The 24,240-nt window shown below is 37.0% G+C and overlaps 1 protein-coding gene across 2 annotated transcripts in view; it reads right to left on the reverse strand.

Annotated features, from left to right (window-relative positions):
• Positions 1-24,240, reverse strand: part of ETFA (electron transfer flavoprotein subunit alpha) — a 92,073-nt gene that overhangs the window by 65,217 nt on the left and 2,616 nt on the right. The window contains exons 2-8 of one of the 2 annotated variants that reach the window (XM_007462444.1): positions 12,487-12,633; positions 10,178-10,259; positions 10,006-10,088; positions 5,321-5,420; positions 4,115-4,225; positions 3,368-3,469; positions 2,058-2,126 (exon numbers count right to left, since the gene is read on the reverse strand). In XM_007462444.1, the coding sequence (XP_007462506.1) occupies positions 2,058-2,126; positions 3,368-3,469; positions 4,115-4,225; positions 5,321-5,420; positions 10,006-10,088; positions 10,178-10,259; positions 12,487-12,633 (694 nt within the window). The remainder of the gene's footprint in view (positions 1-2,057; positions 2,127-3,367; positions 3,470-4,114; positions 4,226-5,320; positions 5,421-10,005; positions 10,089-10,177; positions 10,260-12,486; positions 12,634-24,240) is intronic. The other variant, XM_007462445.1, reaches the window with a different exon arrangement.

Here is a 24,240-nt window from a genome sequence, read left to right on the forward strand (position 1 = left end):
CCCCCCCCCCCCGAATATTTTTGATCCATGGTTGGTTGAATCCATGGATACAGAACCTGCACATATGGTGGCCTGAATGCATGCCCAAAACTGAACTGCTCGTCTATCCTTGGAAACTGTGCCACCTGGGGTATTCCCCATCTCAGCTAACGGCAACTCCATCCTACCAGCTGCCAGATAAAAACTTTTCCTCATAATCTATATTCAGTCTATCAGGAAATCCCAATGGTTCTACCTTCAAATATATATCCCAAAACTGTTTCTCCCCACATCTACAGATACTAACCTGGTCCAAACCATGAGCATCTCTCACCTGAATGACTGAAACAGTCTTCTAATTGATCTCCCTGTTACTGCACTTATCACCCTATAGTCTATTCTCAAACCTATAGCCAGACTGATGCTTTTAATATGTGTCAGATCATGCAACTCTTTTGCTCAATGGTTCCTCATTTTACTCAGAGAAAACCAATCTCCTTACAAAGGCCTACAAGCCCTATGTGATCTGGTCTATTACTTCCAATCTTATCTCTTACCACTCTCCCTTTCTGCACTTTTCATTCCAGCCACACTGGCCTCCTTGTTATTCATCACGGAGGCCAGACACCTTCCTGCCTTAGCAAAAAGTCCTTTGCACTTTACTGGTCCCTCTACCTGAAACACTCTCTCTCAGAATTCCTCATGGCTTGCTTCCTTACCTTCTTCAAACCTTTATTCGGATGTCTCCTCATTAAGGCATACTCTGACCAGATTATGTAAACCTGCAATCCTCCCCCTCCAATCCTCCTCCTTCTCCTTTTCCTGTTCTATTATTTTCACAGCATTTTACTACTCTAACACACTATACTATTTACTAACTTATTGTGTTTACTGTCTGTGGTAGGCAGAAAAATGGCCTCTCCAAAGATACAGTCACTTTCTAATACCCAGAACCTGTGAATATTACCGTATGACAGCAGATAGGATAAAAAATTAAGGATCTTGGGAGAAGGCACTTATCCTGAATGATCTAGGTGGGTTCTAAATGTCATCACAGTATCCTTGTAAGAGGGACACAGAAGGAGATATGAAACAGATACAGAGAGAAGAAAGTAATATGAGGACAGAGGCAGAAACTGGAGTGATGCGGCCATAAGCCCAGGAATGCAAGGGCAGCCTCTGGTACCTGGAAACAAACAGATTCACCCGCAGAGGGAGTGTGGCTCTGCCAACACCTTGATGTCAACACACCTGTGGCCTCTAGAGCTGTGAGAGAATAATTTCGCTTATTTTGTTCATTGCTTTCGCTTAGCTCCTAAAATAGTGCCTGCCAAATGGCGGACACTTGATAAATATCTGTTCAGTGAATGAATGAATAAATGCAATATGCTCAGTCAAATACCACCATCTGATTATAAAGAGTCGATATCCTGCCTTTATTCAGACAAAACCATAACTGTTTCTATGGGTACACATATTAGGTAATATAAAAGCACAGGAAAAGCTTAGAAAGTTATACACAAAACTCTCAAAAGGGGGAGAATAAAACAGATATTTTTATAAAAAGAAGAACATATTCATGTAATGGTTATATAATTAAAAACTAAAATATTTTTAGTTTTCTGATTTTTCAAAAAACATCATTCCATTCTCAATATACTTTTAATAACAAGATGTCTCTTCCCTATAAATTTAAAAAATAATGTTAAATGTTAGTTTCTACTTGTATGAGAGATTTATGTTAGACCACCAATAAAGGGAAAAATAAGGCATTCCCCTGAATCTGAAGTAGGCGATGAAGCTGACATTTAATATTTTTTTAATGGAAAAAGCTACTAAAATATGGCAAATGTTAAGAGTGTCATATAAATAATAAAAAAGAACATGGACAACCTCTCTTCACTGAACGCTACACCATTTACTTGGAGACTAAGAAAAACTGTTTCAGAGAGAAAAGTTGAAAACCAGAGAAAGCAAAAAATCTGCAGCTTTGAATGACTTATATACAAAAGAAATAATGAAGAAAAAATATTTCCAACGAAATGGGAACATTTTTCTACTGAGGAAAGTAACTTTACCTGCAGCATGTAGTTGATCTGCCAAATCGTACAACAATTTAAAGTTCTCTCCACTCTTCAAACCCCGACCTCATTTAAAAAGATGAAAAAAAAATTGAGCAAATATAAACTCCATTCCATAAAAATTTTGAACTTCGTATACATGAGTGAATCTTCATATTACACAACTGCCATCTCCTCTATAAAGCCTTTCCTGAGTTCTCCCATGATACTCCTGTACTTCTCCTATAAAGCATTCAACACTACTGTAATTAACTAACTGGTTAACTAATGGTATAATCAGTCTTTAAAATCAGTCTTCCCCACTAGAAGAAAAACTCTTTCAATAGAAGATCCTTACCTATCCTGGTCACTGCTATATTTAGCAATACTTAGCTGAACAACTGAAAGAAGTTATTATTTTCATGGAAGTCATTCCACTACACTTTCAACTCCTCAAGAGCAAGAACAATCTGCCTTTTCCTCTTTGTTTCTTCAGCACTTTGCAATGGGCCTGGCAGAGAACATATACCCAATAAACATTTCTTAAAAAAGTAAGTGAATAAACTAGTCAGATATACCTTTTTTGAAATATTAACTTATTTCCTCTCAATGCCACTTGCAATAGGAGGCTGTATGGAAGCTTAATTATTTCATTTGATGTTTAGTTTGGGAAGATTTTTAAATCACAGCAGTTATTTTTTTTAAAAAAGCCAGCAGGCTATAAAATGTGGGCCTTTTTGTTTGTTTCTTGGTCTTTTTTTTTTTTAAGTAAGAAACATGACATACAAAAAGAAGCAAGTCTTGTGCAATATTAACAGCTTTCATACTAAATGTGAAAAAACTTTCAAAGAGTTATCCATAGAGACCTGGACTGCACTGGAGGTCTTTCAAAGAAGAGTGAAGGGTGGGAATCATACAACACAGCGAGATCTGGACTGCCCTGGAGGTCTTTCAAAGTAGAGTGAAAGGTGGGAATCACACAACACAGCCCTGAGATTCCAACCAGTTCTTTCTGTGATTTCAGAAGTCAACCATACTCTTCTGAATAACAAAGAAGTCAGTCAAAAAGACAAAGCTATGGAGTTGAGAGATTTGTACCACACTCCCCCTGGTGCCAATGACACAGATTTGCAACAGAAAGTCCAAACTGTGTATTAAACTCATGATTTCATTTTCCTAATCGGTAAAATGGGACTAATACTCGCAACTTACCTACTTCTTACATTTGAAAAAACACCTGTGCTCCTCTAAAATGAGTACTAATAAAAGCAAAGTCTTTTAAGTTTACATCATTTTTTTAAATTAATAAATTACAATATTCCACTTACCACCAGATACCACCACTTTGGCACCTGTTAGCTCTGGTCGATCGCTTTTTGTTAATTTCTGGTCAAGCCATTCTGATATCCCCACTGGGGAAGCACTTGATGCTGCATAAATTGATACATATAACAAAACATAGAGCATGAATGCAAGTTCTACAGTAAAAAATAATTTTTTAAGAGAAATACACAAAGAATTAATTCCAGGAAATTTAACTTTGTTAGTTACTGTGAATTTTTATGCCACTAATTTCATTCTCTCTGATTTTATGAAAGACAACTAGATTCCAGCCTTCACCTCATTAGCTCATTGAGAAGTCATTTAACTCTCTGAGTCTAGCTATAAGACTGGAATAAGCCTCTCTCTATGGGGTTCAACAAGATACTGTATATGTTAAAGTATAACACCTTCCATAAGTTTACTATTATTACATTATTCCATTATATTGAATCTCTATTATAACAGGCAACAGTGAGAGGGGAGTAAAATATCTTTACATCAACATAACGGATTAATCTTAATGCACCCCCCCTCTCCTACCCTTTTGATGTACACCAAAGCAAATATCCGAGGACCAAAAATGATATAAATATTTCTGATTTTTGTATAAACTTGGGAATAATGTTTAGATTGAGCTCTCAAACACTCTGCATTAGAAATTTAACTAGAAGCCTTCTCTTATTCTAATATAATCTCTGAGCTAAAAACTAAAAAACTGAAATAAATACAAACAAATTCAAAGGAACACTCACCCTTTTCTGAGCTGGCACTACCTCCACTTGTTGCTGCAGCCTCAAAAGATGTTCCTCGGACAGAAAACACCTTCACTTTCTCATCACACTTCACTGTACATAAAGCATTTCCTGTAATACACATTTATTTTTTAAAAACCACCATGAAAGGCAAAAAACCTCCCAAATATTCCTTTGAGGTTCAGAATTTACTTCACAAAGAGAAGGAAGAAATAACTGTAGACCAGTTACTTCTTTTCTACCTTTACTAAGTATAGGATAAAGGACTATACACTGAAGAAACATATCAGTGGCTCTCTGTATAACCTTGGATGTCTTTAAAAATAGAACAAGTGTTGACCTGTGTGGAAGAAACAAACTGGAAAAGGCAGTCACACTAATCAGGTATACTCTTCCTAAAAGGAATATAAACAAAAGCTTCCTTCTTCAAAAACAACATAATCAGTAACTCAACAACATGAGCTGCAACAACTTAATAAGAACGAAGCTACTATGCCTTGCTAAGGGAGGAAAATAAGTGAAAACATGATCAGGCATAAAGGACAGGAAGTGTGATGCATCAAGACTTTTAAAGGATTTGAAACATTTCTTATGGATTAGCAATCACATTAAGAGTGACCTAAACTATGACCAAATATTTCCCTTTAAACACTACTAACGATGAAAGATCTGATTTGAGAATTGCCCAAAGTTGTGAAACACACAACTTTGATCAGAAAGAACAAAGAGTTCACTGCCTTCTCCAGCCCCACTAGAGACCAGCATGCTTAGCAAAAGATCAACTAAAGAGATACCAAAATGAATATCCTAATGCAGCCGGAAATGAAGTAGAAGCAGCAAAGAAGACTGAAAATACTACTTTACAATAAAGATGTTAAAAAAAAAAGAAAATACTACTTTAAAAAAATAGAAAATTTTCTTTTCCAGGTGCCACTTTCAAAATATACTAAATAGTAAATCTAATTTTTATTGATCACTGGAAAAATCTCACTCTGTACACTGAATGATCAGGAAGGAAAGAAGTGTGTTCCAGATTTACCAGAGAAAATGTCATGTCATGGTCCAGCAGCAATTCTAAGACTAAGATTTTCCACAGAAATCTTTAAGATGGTCCATATTTCAAAATCCTATCTTCACGATTAATCTCTGCTTTTAAAGTTTTCAAAAATTTAACATACTGATTAATTATTTTCCTTGGGTACTCACCTGCATAAATGGTTCTCACAAATGTGTCGGGTGATTTGATTGCAATGATGTCAGAAATAGGGGCAACATCAAGTTTGGCTGCTATTCTGGGCAAAAGGTTCTAAAAGCAAAATAAGTAGTGAGTCACACACATACATGCTGATGGATGGCTATAAAGTATCAGCAATAACATTCTCTAAATGGAAATTCTGTAGAAATTTTAATTTGAATATTTTATATTTCACATGCATCTTTAGACATACCACAATTTCAAGCACAACTTTTTGGATAGTCGTTGAGCATAAGTAAGAGTCGATGATTACTCTAACTACATTAAGAGTTTTATAGCAATAAACTACCTTAACTCAGTATGCTGAATTATGAGATATGATATTTGCTTTAATGATCATCATTTATGAAGTGTGACAGTTATAGACTACTGAATTTAGATAATATAGAAAAATATTTAGAGTAGTAGTAAAATTCTCAAATACTGAGAAAGAACATAATTGTATATGTTTATTTAATGTACATGAAAGAAAAAATTTCAAAGCAGACATTTTCACCTTTTTAAAAAGTGATGTTGCATTTAAAAAGACCAAAACTAACCTAAGTGTCCATCAATAGGGGATAGGTTTATAAATTATAATTCATCCATATAATTTTAAAAAAATGAGAAAACTAAAGCACAATGCCTCCCCCCCCACCTCTCTCTCTCTATAAACACACACACACACACACACACACACACACACATATATACCTCAACAAAAATTAATGTATGTGCTTTTCCTTGTATATGCATATAACATCTTTGAAATAGATACATGTGGTAACTTTGCTCCCACTAGCAGGGACCATTGGGCAAGCCACAATATTCCCAGGCCTTAGTTACTTCACCTCACAATGAGAGGAAGAGAATCTCTATGCTTCTACTCTAATTTTCTCTGACTCTCAGGCTCTAAAACAGAATCAGTTAGTGAAGAATGAATATCCATGCTTTCTAGACTCAGAGGTTCTCTTAGATGATGACACCATCTAAGTGTAATTTTAAAAGTGAAGTGTTGCTTTGATCACATAAATAAAAAAGGTGAATTCTACACTACTTTCTACAGAGAGATTACTCCATGGCATCTCCTAAACTCAGTACATGATACTACCTCTAGCAGGCAAACTTTCATTATGACAGTACTCAAGTTCCTCTCCTCACTCCATCCCCAAACTCTCTCTGTTCCTCTAAGAATTCTCTCAGGATTATCCTCTAATCACTCCTTTATTCTTCATCCTCTTGCATGCATGTACAATTATACTATTTAATTGGCACTAATGTGTATTTTGTTTTAAAATACTTTTTAATATACATACTATATGACCCTCAACTAAATTTATAAAGCACCCTGAGAACAGAGGTTGTGTGTCTTCTGCTTCTTGTGTGTCTGCCCCGTATCTAATAAGCAGTTCTACATAAATCAATGCTAACAAGTGTTAAAAGCCTGAATCAAATTTCCTCCTGTTGCATCTGAAAATCTATAAAGATTTTCTAATTTTCAATCTATTGCTACCTATGTTATATAGTAATCCCCTTTCAACTATGATAAAAGAGCTACTGAAAAGTACTGTAGTTTATAAATACACAATTAGAAAAAATTAAGATTTCATAGGAAATAAAGGGCTTGGGAAAATAATTAAAATTCCATTAAACATAGCTCTAACTTGATAAATAAGAGGTTTAGAAGACACGTGCTTTTAAAACAAACCAAATTTGTCAGCATTTAAAGCCTACTTCAGTAAGTAACTCTTTTCCTGAGCCACCTTCTTTAAATTGTTCCGGAAATACTGCTGGAATGTTGTTACTTGGCTGAGCAGATTCTCTTACAGATTTTATGATATGCAGACTGTGCTTCTTTTTAAAGTTTTAGAACTTTCTACACTTGAAATTTAATATATTTTGTAATTCTATTATCCCTTGTTTTATTTTAGCACTTCTTGAAAAAAAATTTACCACAGTACTTAAAGGCACATGTTTTTCCAGGTCTGATCTTCTGTCTGAATGTCCTGAGAGGATGGATGGTAAACAGATCTATTTCTACACTATCCAACAGGCTCAACCACATGGTTTCAGGGAAGGAGAGGCAATAACTAACACAGTTTTCTTTTGATGCACAAAAAGATGACAGATTTTTAAACTCTAGCATACCAGTACAAAGGTGTGGTATCTTGAAAACACAATGGGTGAAGAACTGTTATACAGCCAATTGTTTAGCTTAATCTGATGAACTCTTCCTCATTCCAAATCCATTCAGAGGCTGCAGCAACAGCTACTATTATGTGACCTTTGTTCTCAAAACTCCCATATGTCACAACATAGCAATCAAGGCTAGAGTATTAAAATCTAGCTAATCAGATACAACAAACACCCCTTCTTGGTTTAACAATCTTTTAGGTAAACTGTCATCACAGAAACTCAGACTCACGAAATTGTTTAAATCACCCAACACAGAACCAAACTCTCAGAGATGGAATGGTCCATAAAGATCTTTTAGTTCAATGCTCATGTACAACAATCCAAAGTACAGTAGCTGGATGTTAAGCCTCTGACTTAATCATTTCCAAGGGAAGTGAAACCTGCCATAGAAAAAACCCATTCCATTTTAACATTTCTAGTTGGTAGATCATAGACATCACTTGGCCAAACCGCATCATTTTACATACCAGAAAACAGATTTCAGGAAGGTAAATGACTAGCCCAGAGTCATATATCATATGTCATATATATAGAACCATCTTACTTAGCAATTACCAAACCCCACACAAAAATGGGAAAACTTATGATAGTCTGCAATGTGCCAACCTAATTGTCACATTGTTATTAGTAAAAGAACAATTATTCATTAAACTCATGTATTTACATTGTAGATTACAAATTCTGTTATTGCCTAGAAATTCTACTAATCTTAAAAGAAAAAATTTAATGAATTCAAAGTGATAATTCTGAGCTTAAAAACAAACTAGAGCAATTCACATGGGTGACAGTGCAAGATCCCTACATGTTTGCGGTGATTCACATCTAGAAGCAATATTGCACTACATATAAATATTCACAAACACTATTCATTTTGCAAGAAAAGAGATCAATCTATTGGGAACTCACTGCTATTACCACTCGACATGGTTAGCTGATGAAAGAGCTTATATCTTATTCCCCAAACTCATATTTAAAAATCATTTACAATTGTGAATGTAAAAGGAAAAAAAGTCAAATCAAGACAATTCAAAGAAGAAATTTAAATGACTGTTAACTATATGAAAAGATATTTGATCTCACTATCAATCAGAGAAATGCAAAATTGTTAAAGATATAATTTTTCACACATCAGATTGGGGGGAAACGTTAAAATGTACAATAGCAAGTGTTGGCAAGCTATACAACTGGTGGAGTGCAAACTGAGGCATCCTTTCATGAGAGCAATTTAGCAATATACGTCAAAATTTTAAAAGCACCTAGTCTTGACCCAGCTATTTCACTTCTAGAACTCTGTTCTAAATAAATACCAGCCCATGTATACAAAGGTATATACAAGGACATTTCTTCACAGCAAAGTTTATAAATAGAAAAACTTAGAAACAACCTAACTGTCCATCCTTGGCTAACTATGAAATATTATGCAGCCATTTAAAAAATGAGATAGACCCATTATGAGCAAATATTTTCAAGATATACTCTTAAGTGAAAACCACCAGTCACAAAACAATTCACGCTATACTATCACATTCTAGAAAAAAACAATTGTACATTTATTATAATTTGAAAATCCACAGGAAAAGGCTTAAAAGAATGTACAACTGTTAACACCAGTACTTTGGAAGAGGGAAGAGAGTTGGGAATTGGAAAGGGGAATTGTGATACCTTGCTCTGCATACTGCTTTAGTGTATGCATCTTTTATAATAAGAATGTATTTGTGTACAACTTAATTTACCATCTTTAAAGGTAAAAATAAAAGCTACAAGCTGCAGCTTATTAAGAATGGGATAAAAGAAAAGGGAGCTAGAATAATACCCATGGTCACAGGGAGAGCAAGAAAGACCCACTGACAAATTCCTTCTCTTGGGCTCCCTCTACATTCCCCCTCCCTTTTTTTTAAACTTCATGCAGGCCACGACCCATCTCATAGCACATTCTTTCTTCAGATATATCACAATGCACATGATCAGATTACACCTTTCTCTACCCTAAGGATGTCTTCAGCCACCACACAGCCCTTCCCAAATCCCCCAAGTAGATAAATTTGGCCCTTCTAAATATCCATCAGTCACCCAAACAAAGCCATCTCTTATGATGGGTTACTAATACAAATGGCATTCACACAATGAGAAAGTTCAACATTGTTTTTAAAGAAAAATGATTTTTTTTTTTAAATAGAGTTTTCTCCGTAACAAAATCTGAAAATCTGGAAGAGGCATTCTAATAAATTATGACGAAATCTTGAAAGAACAGAGTTGTCTCTGTGACAAAATGGAAACCCTGGAGATAGCATTTTCACAGAAATTATAACAAAATCTTGAAAGAATAAATTTTAGCAAAACTATCACATTAATTCTGAAAGCCAGGATTAGCTATCTAAACAAAGTCCGTTGTACATTTTCAGCACAATGAAATCTAATGCTTCCAAGTAGTGACATCAGATTCCAGTCTCAATCTTCTCACCTTTCCAAAGGCAGATGCTCCAGCGCAGATGTGTGTGTAATTAAACTGCTTCTGAGTTGCCAAAATCAATGGTGTCAGTTCCTCTGAGAATTAAACACATTTGATAAACACATTTCATAGTATTTTATTTATTTCATAAATTCATAAACTTATTTCCACTGGAAAAACTCACCTGGAAGGAGGCCTTTGTACACATCATGCTGAGCCACCAGAACTTTTGCTACACCTGTTACTTTGCAGAGATCTTGTGCCACCTATGAATAAAAGAGTTTTCAATTATCCATCTAACAGAAAGATACTGATAGAGCCACCACTACAATTATCAACAGAGCATAAAATCTTAATGGCCAACGGTAAAAACTGTTCTTATGAGAAAAAGGACTACTTGGGAATTTAAAAAATTATTTAACAAAGAAAATCTTAAGCCAATTGATCTTACTGTCCACTGACCTTAAACAAAAATTCCTGCCTTGAAAAAGAGAAGTACTAATTGATAAACCAAAATCAACACAGCTGTCTACTCCAATTCTGTTGTACACTGTGCTCTTGCCTTTCACTCAGTGCAAATGTAAATTCATCATTTTAGAAAAGGTGAAAATGAAGCAACAGTTAGATTCTTTCTCTCACAATAACAACACAGCCAATACACTTCAGACTCAGGGTTCCTAGAGCTAAAGAACAGGAGTTAACCACATTGGTATACAGACTACTGCACTTTATCTGGCAATAACAATTTCTGCTGATTTTAAAATTAGTGAGTGAATCTGGGCAATAAAGAAAACCTTATATAACAGTCCCCTGTGAACCACTGAGTTCCTACTCACTGACATATATTTATCTATGATGAAGTAAAATATTTTGTATTTGAAATCCTCATTTTTTCTGTTTAGAATCAGGATGGGGTTCTGGGAAAGCTTTTTGACCACTCAGACTTCCTGTATACAGAAGGCAATTAGAATTCCTTCTTTTAAATCTCTTTAATTGCAGCATAACTAGTTTCTGCTTTAGGAGAAACATGGTAAACATATCATGGTCTACTGTCTTCTTGTTTACCTCCATGCTGATTCACTGAGGTGTAGGCATAAAATGCTGTGCCTCCTGTCCCCTCCCTTGATGGAGGGTAAGATTGTAACAATATTCACTGAAGAAAGAATGCAGTGCAAAAGCACCTCTTCTGAATCAAGTGTTCACTGGAAGACAATCTTGTACTATCAAAACCATCTTTAAAAAAAAAAAAAAACCAGCAAAAACTTCAGGCACCACACAGAAGAGTCACTTGCTGTTTATGATAGCTACAGAAAACAATATAAAACTGAAATACGCCTAGGCTATTAACAGAGTCTCTATATACAGGTACTGATTGTTTTTCTTTAAGATTAAAATGTGACACGACAATAAAACTGTAACTGAAGAAAAGATGATTTGTTGTGATCTTTCTCAAATAATGTAAATAAAATAGCATCAAATATTTTTAAGTCATATTAGAATAATTATTTAAAATCATAGCAAAACAAATAATCAAATCCAGAACTAGTATATCTGAAAGTAGGGCAACCAAAAAGATAGCTTAGCTATATCATCATACATTGTGGTTAATAACTATATAAGATTCAACAAGTGTTAGCCGGATTTTGGTAAAGAAATCCACATAACCGCAAACCTGCTTGAATACATTCTTTTAAGATACCAATTTCACGTAAGAATATGGACAGAAGCAACACTAACATTCTGAACCTGCATTATATCACATGCTCTGCAACAATGCCATTTAATAAAAAATAAGTTAAATCCTCTAAAAAGAAACATGTTCTATTAGGGATTTCTTCCTCTGAGGTGCAAGCCCCCAGCTATACAACTGGCAACTCCTGTATAGTGAGAGGGAACGGGCGGCTCAAGCTGGGTAAGCTTAATTGAAGCACAATTTCAACTACACAACAGCCCAGAGGTACAGACTCTGCATACCACATCAGAGCTCCTTTCCAAGGGGTTAGTTTACAAAGCTGTCACTGTCTTATTTCAACAACAACCAAAATGAAGAACACCTTTTAGTAGCAGCTATAGTTTAGAAAGCATAATACTTACATTTGAATTCTTACACCAGTTAAAAATTAACACACATGATACTTTTTCCAGATTTACCACTTACAGGAATTAAAAGCAATTAGCAAGCATATTCATCAATACAAAAAAGGGATCGGCTATTAACCTCTAAGGGGACTGAAATATTATCACTCTACTTGGTACCTGATGGTGCCAGTGGAACTAAATTAAGTATTCTACCACATTTCAAAAGATAAAATGCCTGGTGAGCAAACCTTTTAGTTCCTTTTTTCACACGTAGTAACGGTTGTGACATTCAGCATTTAATGAGGATCAGAGACCAGTTTGGGTTACAGTCCTCAGCATAATTCTCTGTCTCCATCTTTCCCTGTCTCTTGATGGAGATTATATTTGCTATGGTTGACCTTAAAAATTTCTCACCTTGTCACATTTGGTTCCAGCTACTAAACAGGACACTTCACCTCCAAGTTGTTTGGCTGCAGTGATGGTATTTAATGTAATGGGTGCTAGGGTATCATTTGCATGCTCAGCTATTACCAGGGTACTCTGAAATCGTAGCAATGAGGCCTAAAAAGAGAAAGAAAAAAAGGAAAAGAATGTTGTAATACAAACTTTATTTTTACTCTAATTGGTAAGCATGTGTGCTTTAAAGAAAACTGTATGCAATATTCAGTTTTATAAATGTATTTATAAAATACTTGCTCAGTAGCAAAAATGTGGGCTGTGTCTATCACTCTATTACTGATAGTCTTACCTAATAAAAACAGAAAATACAAATTAGTATTCTACTGTTAGAAAAAAAATTTTTATTATTTCCAAGCAACTTTCCCACTAATCTATGTTCAATAACAAACTATAAATGTATCTAAATTTAAAATCCTTCGATCACATTAACTATCAAACTAGGAATCAGCTACTACCAATTACATTCACTTGCAGCAATACTGCTAAACAGTACAGTATACCTAGAAATAATCATTATGAAATCAATTACTAAAGTTCTGCTGCTTCAGGCAAAATGAATACCAAAATAACTGATAATGTAAATCTGCCTTTAAAATACAATACTACACAGCAATTTTGCTAAAGTTTCAATTGTTCAAATATGCTTCCAACTTCAAAAAAGAAGCTTTTGGACAGTATCTTGGAAACAACTAATAACCATCCATAGCTACTGTGGACTATCAAGAGACCACCAATAGTTCATGGTCATTTGAAATAATTTCAAACACCAGAAACACAAAGATGAACAAGAATGGTCCCTGCACTCAAAGTTTTCAAGAGAAATTAAGACTTGTTCACATACAATTATAAGTTTTCAATTAATGAAGAGAGCCAAAATGTTGGCAGCTGCAGATCATGAAGCAGAGAATCAAGAGGAGAATGGAAGGAAGTTGAGGTATTCCTATCATGTGAAAGGATAAGGAAGCATACCACAGGCACGAGGAAAGGAGAAAATATTGGAACTATCCTTGTGGAAAACGGCAATGAGAAATGAGAAAAAGAGGCACTGATGATCAAATGTCATGGTTCTGTGGCTTTGAATTCAGCAATAATCTTCAGATCTGGAGTTGGAGTGAACAAAGCAGAGTGTAAAATGTACCCAGAGCTTGAAATTTACAAAGAGGGTATGAATGAAGGGAAGCCAGGTACAGGACTATAATGCTGGTTGCACAACTAAATTGACAAAATACGTATTTTTTTGTTTACTACATTGTATATATCAATTGCTATATTCTTCACCTTTTTATTAATATATGGGCATATCAGTTCAACTAGTTTCCATAATCATTTGGGTTATTAGTAATTTTTTATTACTATAAACAATGCAGAGACGAGCATCCTCATAGCCAAAGCTCTGCACTTATCCTCAACAGATGAGAGTTCCTTTTAGTCTAGTAAGACGTTTTTGGCTGAAACTTAGCCAGGTTACTCCACCTGCTCTGCTTCCACGGATGACTAAGTCAGATTCTGGGCAACCTTCAACAAAATAGGGGCCCTTCTTCCCCTAAGCCTCCTACTTCTACCACTGCAACCCCTTCCTTCTCCTCAGCCCTCTAAACCCCCTCTATCCTTGATGAACCTAATCCCAGAGCTGGGGGCCAGAGACTCCAAGGCAAGCCTTCAGGGGCAGAAATGCTTCCAGAGCCACAGAATGAGGATGGAAAGAGGAAGAGGACAGCATTGAAGAATATGCCAGAGGAAGAAACTGCTGCATTGTGTTCAGTGGATAGCATTTCTTGTCTTTTTTCCTCCCTTTCTGTTCACTCAAAGGGAGCAAGAAAAGGGGAGAAAATCAGACTTTTGTTTTTGCCTAATCAAGTCGCTGTTTGTATAACTTTTCCTTTTTTACGATTAAAAAAACTGCCTTCTCACTGGGCTTCCCTGGTGGCGCAGTGCTTGAGAGTCCGCCTGCCGATGCAGGAGACGCGGGTTCGTGCCCCGTTTCGGGAGGATCCCACATGCCGCGGAGCGGCTGGGCCCATGAGCCATGGCCGCTGGGCCTGCGCGTCCGGAACCTGTGCTCCGCAAATGGGAGAGGCCACGACAGTGAGAGGCCCGCATAACGCAAGGAAAAAAAATAAAAATAAAAATAAAATAAAAAATAAATAAATAAATAAATAAACTGCCTTCTCACGAGAGGTGAAATTCTTTATGGTTAAGGTTAGAAATCTTTATGCACTTCTTAAGATTCTCTTCTTATGACAAATTCCTAGGAGTGTTAGATCAAGAGATAGACACATTTTCGGGCTTCCCTGGTGGCGCAGTGGTTGAGAGTCCGCCTGCCGATGCAGGGGACACGGGTTCGGGCCCCGGGCCGGGAAGATCCCACATGCCGTGGAGCGGCTGGGCCCGCGAGCCATGGCTGCTGGGCCTGCGCGTCCGGAGCCTGTGCTCCGCAGTGGGAGAGGCCACAACAGTGAGAGGCCCGAGTACCGCAAAAAAAAAAAAAAAAAAAAAAAAGAGATAGACACATTTTCAAGGCTTTTAATACAGATTGACGCAAACTGTTCTCCAGAAAAGTTGTAGCAATTCACAACAATTCACAATTCCTGGGATGGCATGAAAGTTCTTAGAAGACAAACACCATGCCTGTTCACTTTTGTATCCCCATAGTCTAGAGCAATGTTGTTTCCAATATACATATGTAGAATTATACGGTACTTCTTTTTTAATCAGAAGAGCACAATATCTTGTAAAGAACTTTGTAATTAGGACCCAATGGCATAATTTATGATTTAAATCACATTTCACAAGAATTGCCAGTAACACACTATTTATTACCAATATATATCAGACACCATATTTTTGATTATGCTTCACACATCATTTGCCATAAAAATTATGAGCTTTTCATCACCATTTAAAGAATAAATCCAAGATTTGGTGGCAAAAGGCCCATATTTGCTATAAATTATAGTTCTAACATAAGATAAATCAGGTAGTATCCTAAGGAATTGTCAAGCCTTTTAGAACTTCCAAGGGATCATTGCATATTCTTTCTAAAAGACTATTCAAAATTAAATTTATAAGAATAAACAACAAAAGAATATACATCAGAAACTACTCAGTCTATCTGATCAATCTTTACTAAGTACTACATATATCATAAGGCACTCCATATTACTTTATCAATTGACTCCTTTATAGTTTTTTTAATACTACGCTTTCTTCTAATTCAATGTTCCACCTTCTATTTCTCAGATACCACCTAAAGAGAAGCTGCAGCATCTAAACATGGTTATGTAGCTTAATTCAGCAATAACAGCTGTGTGTAGCCTACAGCAGAAGAAATTGGTATGTGACCTTTAAAATGTTATTCCTCAATCCAGAGCCCAGTTTCTTCATCTTCAAATTGAAGGAGACAAACTAGATCAATGGTTTTCAAACTATACTCCATCCAGGGAGGCACCTCAGGAACCACCGCATAGAATAAAGTGAGAACCAGGCAGGTAGGGCTGCCAGAATGGTCCCCAGCTTTGCTTTAACCAAATTAACCAAACTAATATTATAGAGCCCTGTACTAAGATAAAATTGTATTTAAAATTCAAGAAACCTCTATGATGTAGGTACCATTATTATCCTGACTTTACAGATGAGGGAACTGGAGCTTAGTGGCTACATAGCTAAGAAACAGAGCCAGGTTAAAGTCCAGGTAGTTGGACTCCAGATTTGGGGTTTTTAATTACCAGCTCTCATCAAAGCACCATCATTTTTAGCTGTTTTATATATGGGTCATTCCTGTAATATTTCACTTAGCAAATATTCTCTTGTTTAAAAAAAAACAGCACTGGTCAAAAAGAAACAAAAAGGTATCAAAGGCCTCTTTTCCAGCTCTAAAAACTCTGTAACCCTAAAATCCTATTTTAAATAGAAGTGGTATAGAATATCACAAAAGATACAAAAAATACAGGTCCTGGGCTTCCCTGGTGGCGCAGTGGTTGAGAGTCCGCCTGCCGATGCAGGGGACACGGGTTTGCGTCCCGGTCCAGGAAGATCCCACATGCCGCGGAGCGGCTGGGCCCATGAACCATGGCCGCTGAGCCTGCGCGTCCGGAGCCTGTGCTCCGCAACGGGAGAGGCCACAATAGCGAGAGGCCCGCGTACCGCAGGGGAAAAAAAAAAAAAAATACAGGTCCCATTACTGAAAAGGTTTTTAAATGAAAGTCATTTCATTATCTTATGACCTATTCATTGCATCTGTAGACTTTAGGGCCCTCTGTTTTATGGGGAAAAAAGGAGCCATATCTTAAACATTTGAAGGTAACTACTGAAATCAGTAAGATAGCTGCTCAGAAAAGAATCTCAATCTCTTCAAAACACTGCTACTTAAATTAAAATTAATTCATGCAGACCACTGCCACCATAAATTCTTGGTCATCAACCTTATCTGGGCCCTCTGCCTGGCAATGTTACTATGACATCCTTGTTGGCACTCTCACTCACTCTCCACAGCAACTATTTCCAATATCCCCTTCTGACATTTTTCAAACTGCCAACATAGTCTGCTCCTTACTCTCAGAAGAAAGCCTCACTTCTTACTTTGCAATGAAAACTGAAGCCATCAGAACAGAACTGCTTCCCCTTCCTGATATCCAACACAGAAATTCCCACCCCTGCTCTATCACAGTAGAAGCTGCTGCAGGTCCTTCCTCCTGGATCTGATCCCTTCATCTGGACTCTGGATTCCATCCTTTCAAATCTAGTCAAACACTTCATTCTGTAATCACCTCTCAGTAACGTTTCCAACCTCTCCCACCTCTCCCTTTTCCTGGGCTCCTTCCCGTCAACTTTAAAACATGTTTGAAGCTCTCCCAATTTTAATGAAACCCAAAATTAAAAATCCATTATCCCACCTTTCACTCCAGCTAATTCCTCATCTCCCATACACACCTCAACTACTGTACTTGTATCCTGGCTTCTGCACTCACCAAAATTACCAACAAATACTTTTCATGCTTACTTCTTCTCTCAAAATGTTTGAAATTACTGACTAGTCCATTCTTACTTCCATTGCTTAATTTATAATTTATCATCTATATAAAAATGACAGATATATAGACAGTGATAGAGGTATCAAATCTCTCTCCTAAGTGCTAGACCTATATAATTAGGTTACACCTGCATATCCAATTGCTTAACTTGTCTCATCAATCACTCACCAACTCAGCAAATCCAAATCTTAACTCATCTTTCCCTTGATCCTCCAGCCCCCTCTGATACTGCTTCTCTGGAGTTCTTCAGGGGATGCACCACCCCCTAACAAGTTGCCCAAACCATGATCTGAGAGTCATATCTGGGTTTTTTCCTCAACTCTCACAGCCAATCAACTACTAAAGCTGTGACAATTCTTCCTTCTAAATATAGTATCTCTTAACTCCACTCACTTCTCTCCATCTTTAATTCCACTACCTAGTGCAGGCCATTAACCCTCTCTTACTATTCCAACTGACTCCCAAACCAACTTTGCTCCCCTCCAATCCATTTCTCTCAGTGATCTTTCAATGATAAAAATCCAACATGTTATTCTCCTGCTCAAACAAGTCAACTGCTTCCTGCCTCCTTAGGATATGGTAAACTAGACTCCTTAGATTGGCTTACCAGGCATTTATTCAGTGGCCTGATCTACCTCCCTAGCCGTATATCTTTTGCTCTATTTATAACTTACTTTCGGACACTTGAACTTGCCCTGCTCTCTCTGACCTTTAGCCTGTCCTCACATTGTTCCCTCTGACTTAAGGACCTCTTCCTCTATTACCGGATTAGCTTCCAGTTAATCACCCCTAGATTTTCTGCTTAAATGCCAACCCCCTCCAAGAAACTTTAGTACAGTGCTGTGGTAAAGAGTACAGGCTCTAGAGCTCCCCTGCCTGTTCTTGTTTTTTGTTTTTGTTTTTAAATTTTCTGGCTGCACTGTGTGGCCTGCAGGATCTTAGTTCCCCAACCAATGATCAATCCTGGGTCCGGGCAGTGAAAGTGCAGAGTCTGATCCACTGGACAGCCAGGGAATTCCTGCCTGGGTTTAAATCCCACCTCCACCATTACTTCTTTGTGCCTCAGTTCCCAGATCATAAAATGTAGATGATGATAACAACAGTAATAATCTCAGAGTTGTTGGGAGGATTAAATTAGTAATTGTAAAATAAAGCTCTTGGGGTAGTTCCTGGAACATAATAAATGCTCAATAAACATTGTCATGAAAGCTTCCGTGGATCTACTCCAACTGGTTAACTTTCCTAGCACCAACACAGTACTCTGAATCGACTTCCTTACAGCACTTGACTACACGCACCTGATTACTTTGTCTTCCCTTCTCGATTTTGAGTACAGAGGTCATGTCTGGTCTTCTTACCGCTACAACCCCAGCTTCTACTTCAATGTCTAGCACAGAGTAGATGTCTAATAAATGAGTTGAACATTGCTTCTAAAAACTTCTTCATCAAAAGGATAACAAGCCACAGACTGGGAGAACATATTTGCAAAAAAAAATATCTGATAAAGGACTGTTATCTAAAATACACAAAGAATTCTTAAAACTCAACAATAAGAAACAAACTGATTTAAATATGGGCAAAAGTTCTGAATAGACACCTCACCAAAGAAAATATACAGACGGTAAATAAGCACACGTAAAGATGCTCTACGTCATATGTCATTAGGGAACTGCAAATTAAAACAAGAATGAGATACCACTACACATCTATTAGAATGGTGAAAATCCAAAACACTGACAACACCAAATGTTGGTGAGGATATGAAGTAATGGGAACTCTGGTGTAAATTCAAAATGGTACAGCCACTTTGGAAGACAGTTTGGCATTTTCTCACAAAACTAAACATACTCTTGCCATACAATCCAGCAGTCACCCTCTTTGGTATTTACCCAAATGAGTTGAAAACTTACATCCACACAATGCGACCTCCCTGGTGGTCCAGCGGTTAAGACTCTGGACTTCCACTGTAGGGGGGTGGGTTCCATCCCTGGTCAGGGAACTAAGATCCCACATGCTGTGTGGTGTGACCAAAACAAAACTTACATCCACACACAAACCTGCACACGGATATCTATGAAAGCTTTATTCATAATTGCCAAAATTTAGTAGCAATCAAAACGTCCTTCAGGGGACTTCCCGGGTGGCACAGTGGTTAAGACTCCGCGCTCCCAACACGGGGGCCCAGGTTTGATCCCTAGTCAGGGAACTAGATCCCACATGCATGCCGCAACTAAAAGTTCACATGCCACAACTAAGGAGTCCACAAGCCGCAACTAAGGAGCCTACCTGCCACAACTAAGGAGCCCTCAAGCCACAACTAAGGAGCCCTCGAGCCACAACGAAGGAGCCCTCGAGCCGCAACTAAGAAGCCCATCAGCCACAACTAAGGTCCAGTGCAATCTACTTAATTTAAAAAAGAAAAAGTCCTTCAGTAGGTGAATGGATAAACTGTGGTACCACTCAGCAAATGGAGTAATAGTCAATGCTTTAAAATAAAGAGCCATCAGACCATGTAAAGGCATGGAGGAACTGTAAATGCATATTACTAAGTGAAAGAAGACAGTCTGAAAATGCTACATGCTATACAGTTTGACCAATGTGACATGCTGGAAAGGAAGAGCTATGGAGACAGGAAAAAGATCAGTAGTTGCCAGAGGCTGGCAGGGAAAGGGAAGAGCACAGAGGATTTTAGGGCAATTAAACTATTCTGTATACTATAACAGTGGATACTTATCACCGTACATTTGTCAAAACCCATAGAATGTATAACACCAAGAGTGAACACTAACATAAACTATGGATTTTGGATGATAATGATGTGTCACTGTAGGTTTTTCAATTGTAACAAATGTACCACTCTGGTGCAGGACGTTGATAGTGAGGGAGGGAAGAAGGGGTAATATGGGAACGCTCTGTACTTTCTGCTCAATTTTGCTATGAACCTAAAACTGCTCCAAAAAATAAAGTCTATTTTAAAAAAATCTTCTGTTGCTTTAAAAGCATCCTTTTAAACTTCTACTTTATACACTGAGCTATAAAAAAACAATTTTAAGACTCTAGATTAGTTACTCCTCAAGGTTATTCATTTGAACCACAGAAAATGATGCAAATAACTGTTTTCTTGATTCTCCTGAGAATGAACATAGCTAGGACCATTCCAGATTCACAGGTAAGAAGTTATTTAATTCCATACAGTGAATGCTTAAGGATTATAAATGTTTGTTGCCACCTTACACTTAGATCTTCCTTTTGTGTGTGTGGGTGTGCAAGAAGTTTATTGGGGAGTACTCTTGAGAACGACACTCAGGAGGCATCAAGGAAATAGAACGGGGCAGTGGAAGAAGCTGAACTGCAGTATTGCAGTGCAGTCACTACAAAGGTCTTGGCTCATCTCACAAGGAACCCTGGAACTAGGATGGCCCTTCAGAGTTGTCCAGAACTGAAGCAAGGGGGCCACAGACTTTGGGTGATTTTTTGGTTTGTTTTTTTTTTTTTAAGAATAATCAAACTAACATGACTGACGCATTCTTTTATTTCTAATTCAACCCTGGAAATAACGCCATGTTTTTAAAAAAAGCAAGCTATGATCAAATAAGAACACATACAATACATACAGAATTAAAACAATGGTAAACAGGTGATTTAAGATAGCCAAAACTCAAAAATGAAGTGGCCTTTTTATCTAAAGAAAATCCTTCACCCTTACTATTACTTCATCAGCCACCAACAACAGTTGTAAAGCACCTTAGTTTACAAAGTAATTTCACAGGTTTCTCTAGCCCCCTAACTAGATTAATCCTCTCCCCAGCTACATATTCCCCAAACACCCTATACACCTTTCTGTCACAATGATCACACTTAAAATAATGTGTTCAATATTTGTCTCTCCCAGTCTGTTTGCACCACGTGGGCAGGGATTAGGTCTGTCTCATCCTCCACTGTGAACTCGGTATCTATCTTTGAGCGTGACACATAGTGGGCATTCAATGAATGTTTAGCGACTAACTGAAAAGTTTTCCCCTAAATGATCAAAAACTAAAAAAGCAACTGTTTTCCTCTCATTGATAACTTAATTATCTAAGCAGTTAATATGTGTATCTACTAAGAACAGTACACAAACTTGCTAAATCACTAAAGAAATACCCCATCATACTTTTACAGACTACTAGACTACTAACTAGACTTAGTTCCAAACAGTAAAATGTGAAGTTTTCTTCTGCATACCTGCCACATACCCTTGTTGACTGGCCTTAATGAGACAGTATTCTTGAAGATAGGATTAAAGGGGTCATCATCCTCTCTCCACCCTTTCAGAGCCAGACTTCTTGAAAACAACGTCCTTAAGCATAAACTCTGCTGCCTCACCTCACTCTTTCTCCTTTACTCACAGCAAACCAGCTTTCACTTCCACTACAACACTGAATCCAGTCTCTTCAAAGTCACCAACAACCTGGGATAGCTAAGTCCAGTGAACACATTGTGGTCCTTCTCTTATTCAACCTTAACAGTTTTGACACTGTTTTTGCTTTTCAGTGTTTTTAGGAGCAACAAAGGAGATTCACTGCTCAGGTGCTCCTGCTGTGCCTTTAACTGTATGTTCAGGTAGTAAACTACCACAGGTGTTAGAAGGAAAAAAAAAAGTTGGACTCTAACTCCCTACTGTACAAACCCACTCAAAACCTAAAGTAGTAAGAATAAGTTTAATCTACCTCCCCGACCTTTGAAAACTAAGTAGGGTAATGGTAAGGGGGTGGGGGTCGTTTTGCTTAACTCAAAAATTAAAAAGCAGGAACAAACTATAAAATCTTTCCAACTTCTACTGAAAAAGATAAATATATAATTAAAGTTACCCATCCCTATTTTAACATATATTTTGTAATTTAAGAATGTATATTACATTTCTGTACTTTAACCTCCTTAGTAATAAAATATGGTAGCTTTTAATCATGACTAGAAATGTCATATGACATTGATTATATTATTAAAAACACAGTCAATTTACTTCACTTTAAAAACAGACAAGACCCTTAAGTAGACACGTTGGCAGGAAGCATAATTTTATGGAATTCCCCTTATGCAATAAATGTTTTAGTACCACATCAAACTTGGCTTTCTTCTTTCAAAAGAAATTAAAATTTGCATGTGAATTACAGAGTTCAATCTCATTCATCAATGATAGACTGTGGACTCTGAAAAATGTCATGTTCCTTTATACCAGTTTCATAGCTTCTGAATCAAGGTAGATATGCCTCCTGTCTGGCAGGAAGACTCAAATAAACTTGAGAAGTGTTGCTTCACTCTCCATGTAAAACACCTCTTTGGTATCTTAGTCAACAAATCAATTTCAAATGCAAATGAGTAAAATAATACTAATAATTCAAATCAATAACCCTGCAAGAATGTTAACTACCTATTTTCCTCTTATTGTGTTCCCCAGCTCTTTACTGTAGATGGAAAACACTTTCATTAACAGATAACATTGAGGACCACCACCCCCCTCACCAAGAGGTGAAGGACTTTGCTCAAGACCACAGATAAATCAAAATGAAAATGGAATTTAGATACCACATGCAAGTCATTTAACTTGCATTCTAACAGTTTAAGGTATCTCTTTTATTTTCACTAGTTGCAATAAATTTACCATCTTAACCATTTTTAAATGTACAGTTTAATAGTGTTGGACATTCTAACAGTTTAAGGTATCTTTTTTTCACTAGTTGCATAAATTTACCATCTTAACCATTTTTAAATGTACAGTTTAATAGTGTTAGCTATATTCACATTATGATGTTAACAGTTTAATCTTTTTAATCTTTTAATAGATAAATCTATTATTAAAAATATGGTTTTGTAGAAACATATCTTCCTGAATTTACTCATGGTTAGCTACAGAACAATTTATTTAAATTGCAAGAGTGGGGATTCAGATAACTCATTTTGACTTTACGGTATCATAAATATAAGTAAACAGGAGCCAGACTGAGGGACTTGCACTTTAGAAATCTGGGACAACTTGAGCACCAAAACATTTAAGAGTAGCAATGGATGAAGTAACCTACTGAATGAAGTAAGGATCCATGAGTCCATAAATAAATACATCAATAAGCAAGAAGAAAATGTTCTTTCTTATAATTATACAAAGCTAATAAAAGTAGAAGGAATGGACTTATTTGGTGGTGCAGCGGTTAAGAATCCGTCTGCCAATGCAGGGGACGCGGGTTTGAGCCCTCTTCTGGGAAGATCCCACATGCCGTGGAGCAACTAAGCCTGTGCGCCACAACTACTGAGCCCACGTGCCACAACTACTGAAGCCCGCATGCCTAGAGCCCAAGCTCTGCAACAAGAAGCCACCGCAATGAGAAGCCCACGCATGAAAACGAACAGCAGCCCCCGCTCGCCACAACTAGAGAAAGACCGCGCGCAGCAATGAAGACCCAACGCAGCCAAAAATAAAATAAAATTGATTAATTTTTTAAAAAGTAGAAGGAATGATGAAATTAGAAAAATCACTATTTTACATCACAGTACTCATTTCTCAGGCAAGAATCATCAACAGATAAGACTAATGGGTGAAAATCTGATGAGAAACAGAAGAGTTACATAGTTTCAATGTATCTCTCCACAAATTAGTTAAAAATCAGGAACAGATGAGTAGTAATTTGATAGTGGAGAAACCTGC

The sequence above is a fragment of the Lipotes vexillifer genome, unplaced genomic scaffold (genome assembly GCF_000442215.2).
Source record: "Lipotes vexillifer unplaced genomic scaffold, Lipotes_vexillifer_v1.1 scaffold1456, whole genome shotgun sequence".
Classification (NCBI taxonomy): Eukaryota; Metazoa; Chordata; class Mammalia; order Artiodactyla; family Lipotidae; genus Lipotes; species Lipotes vexillifer.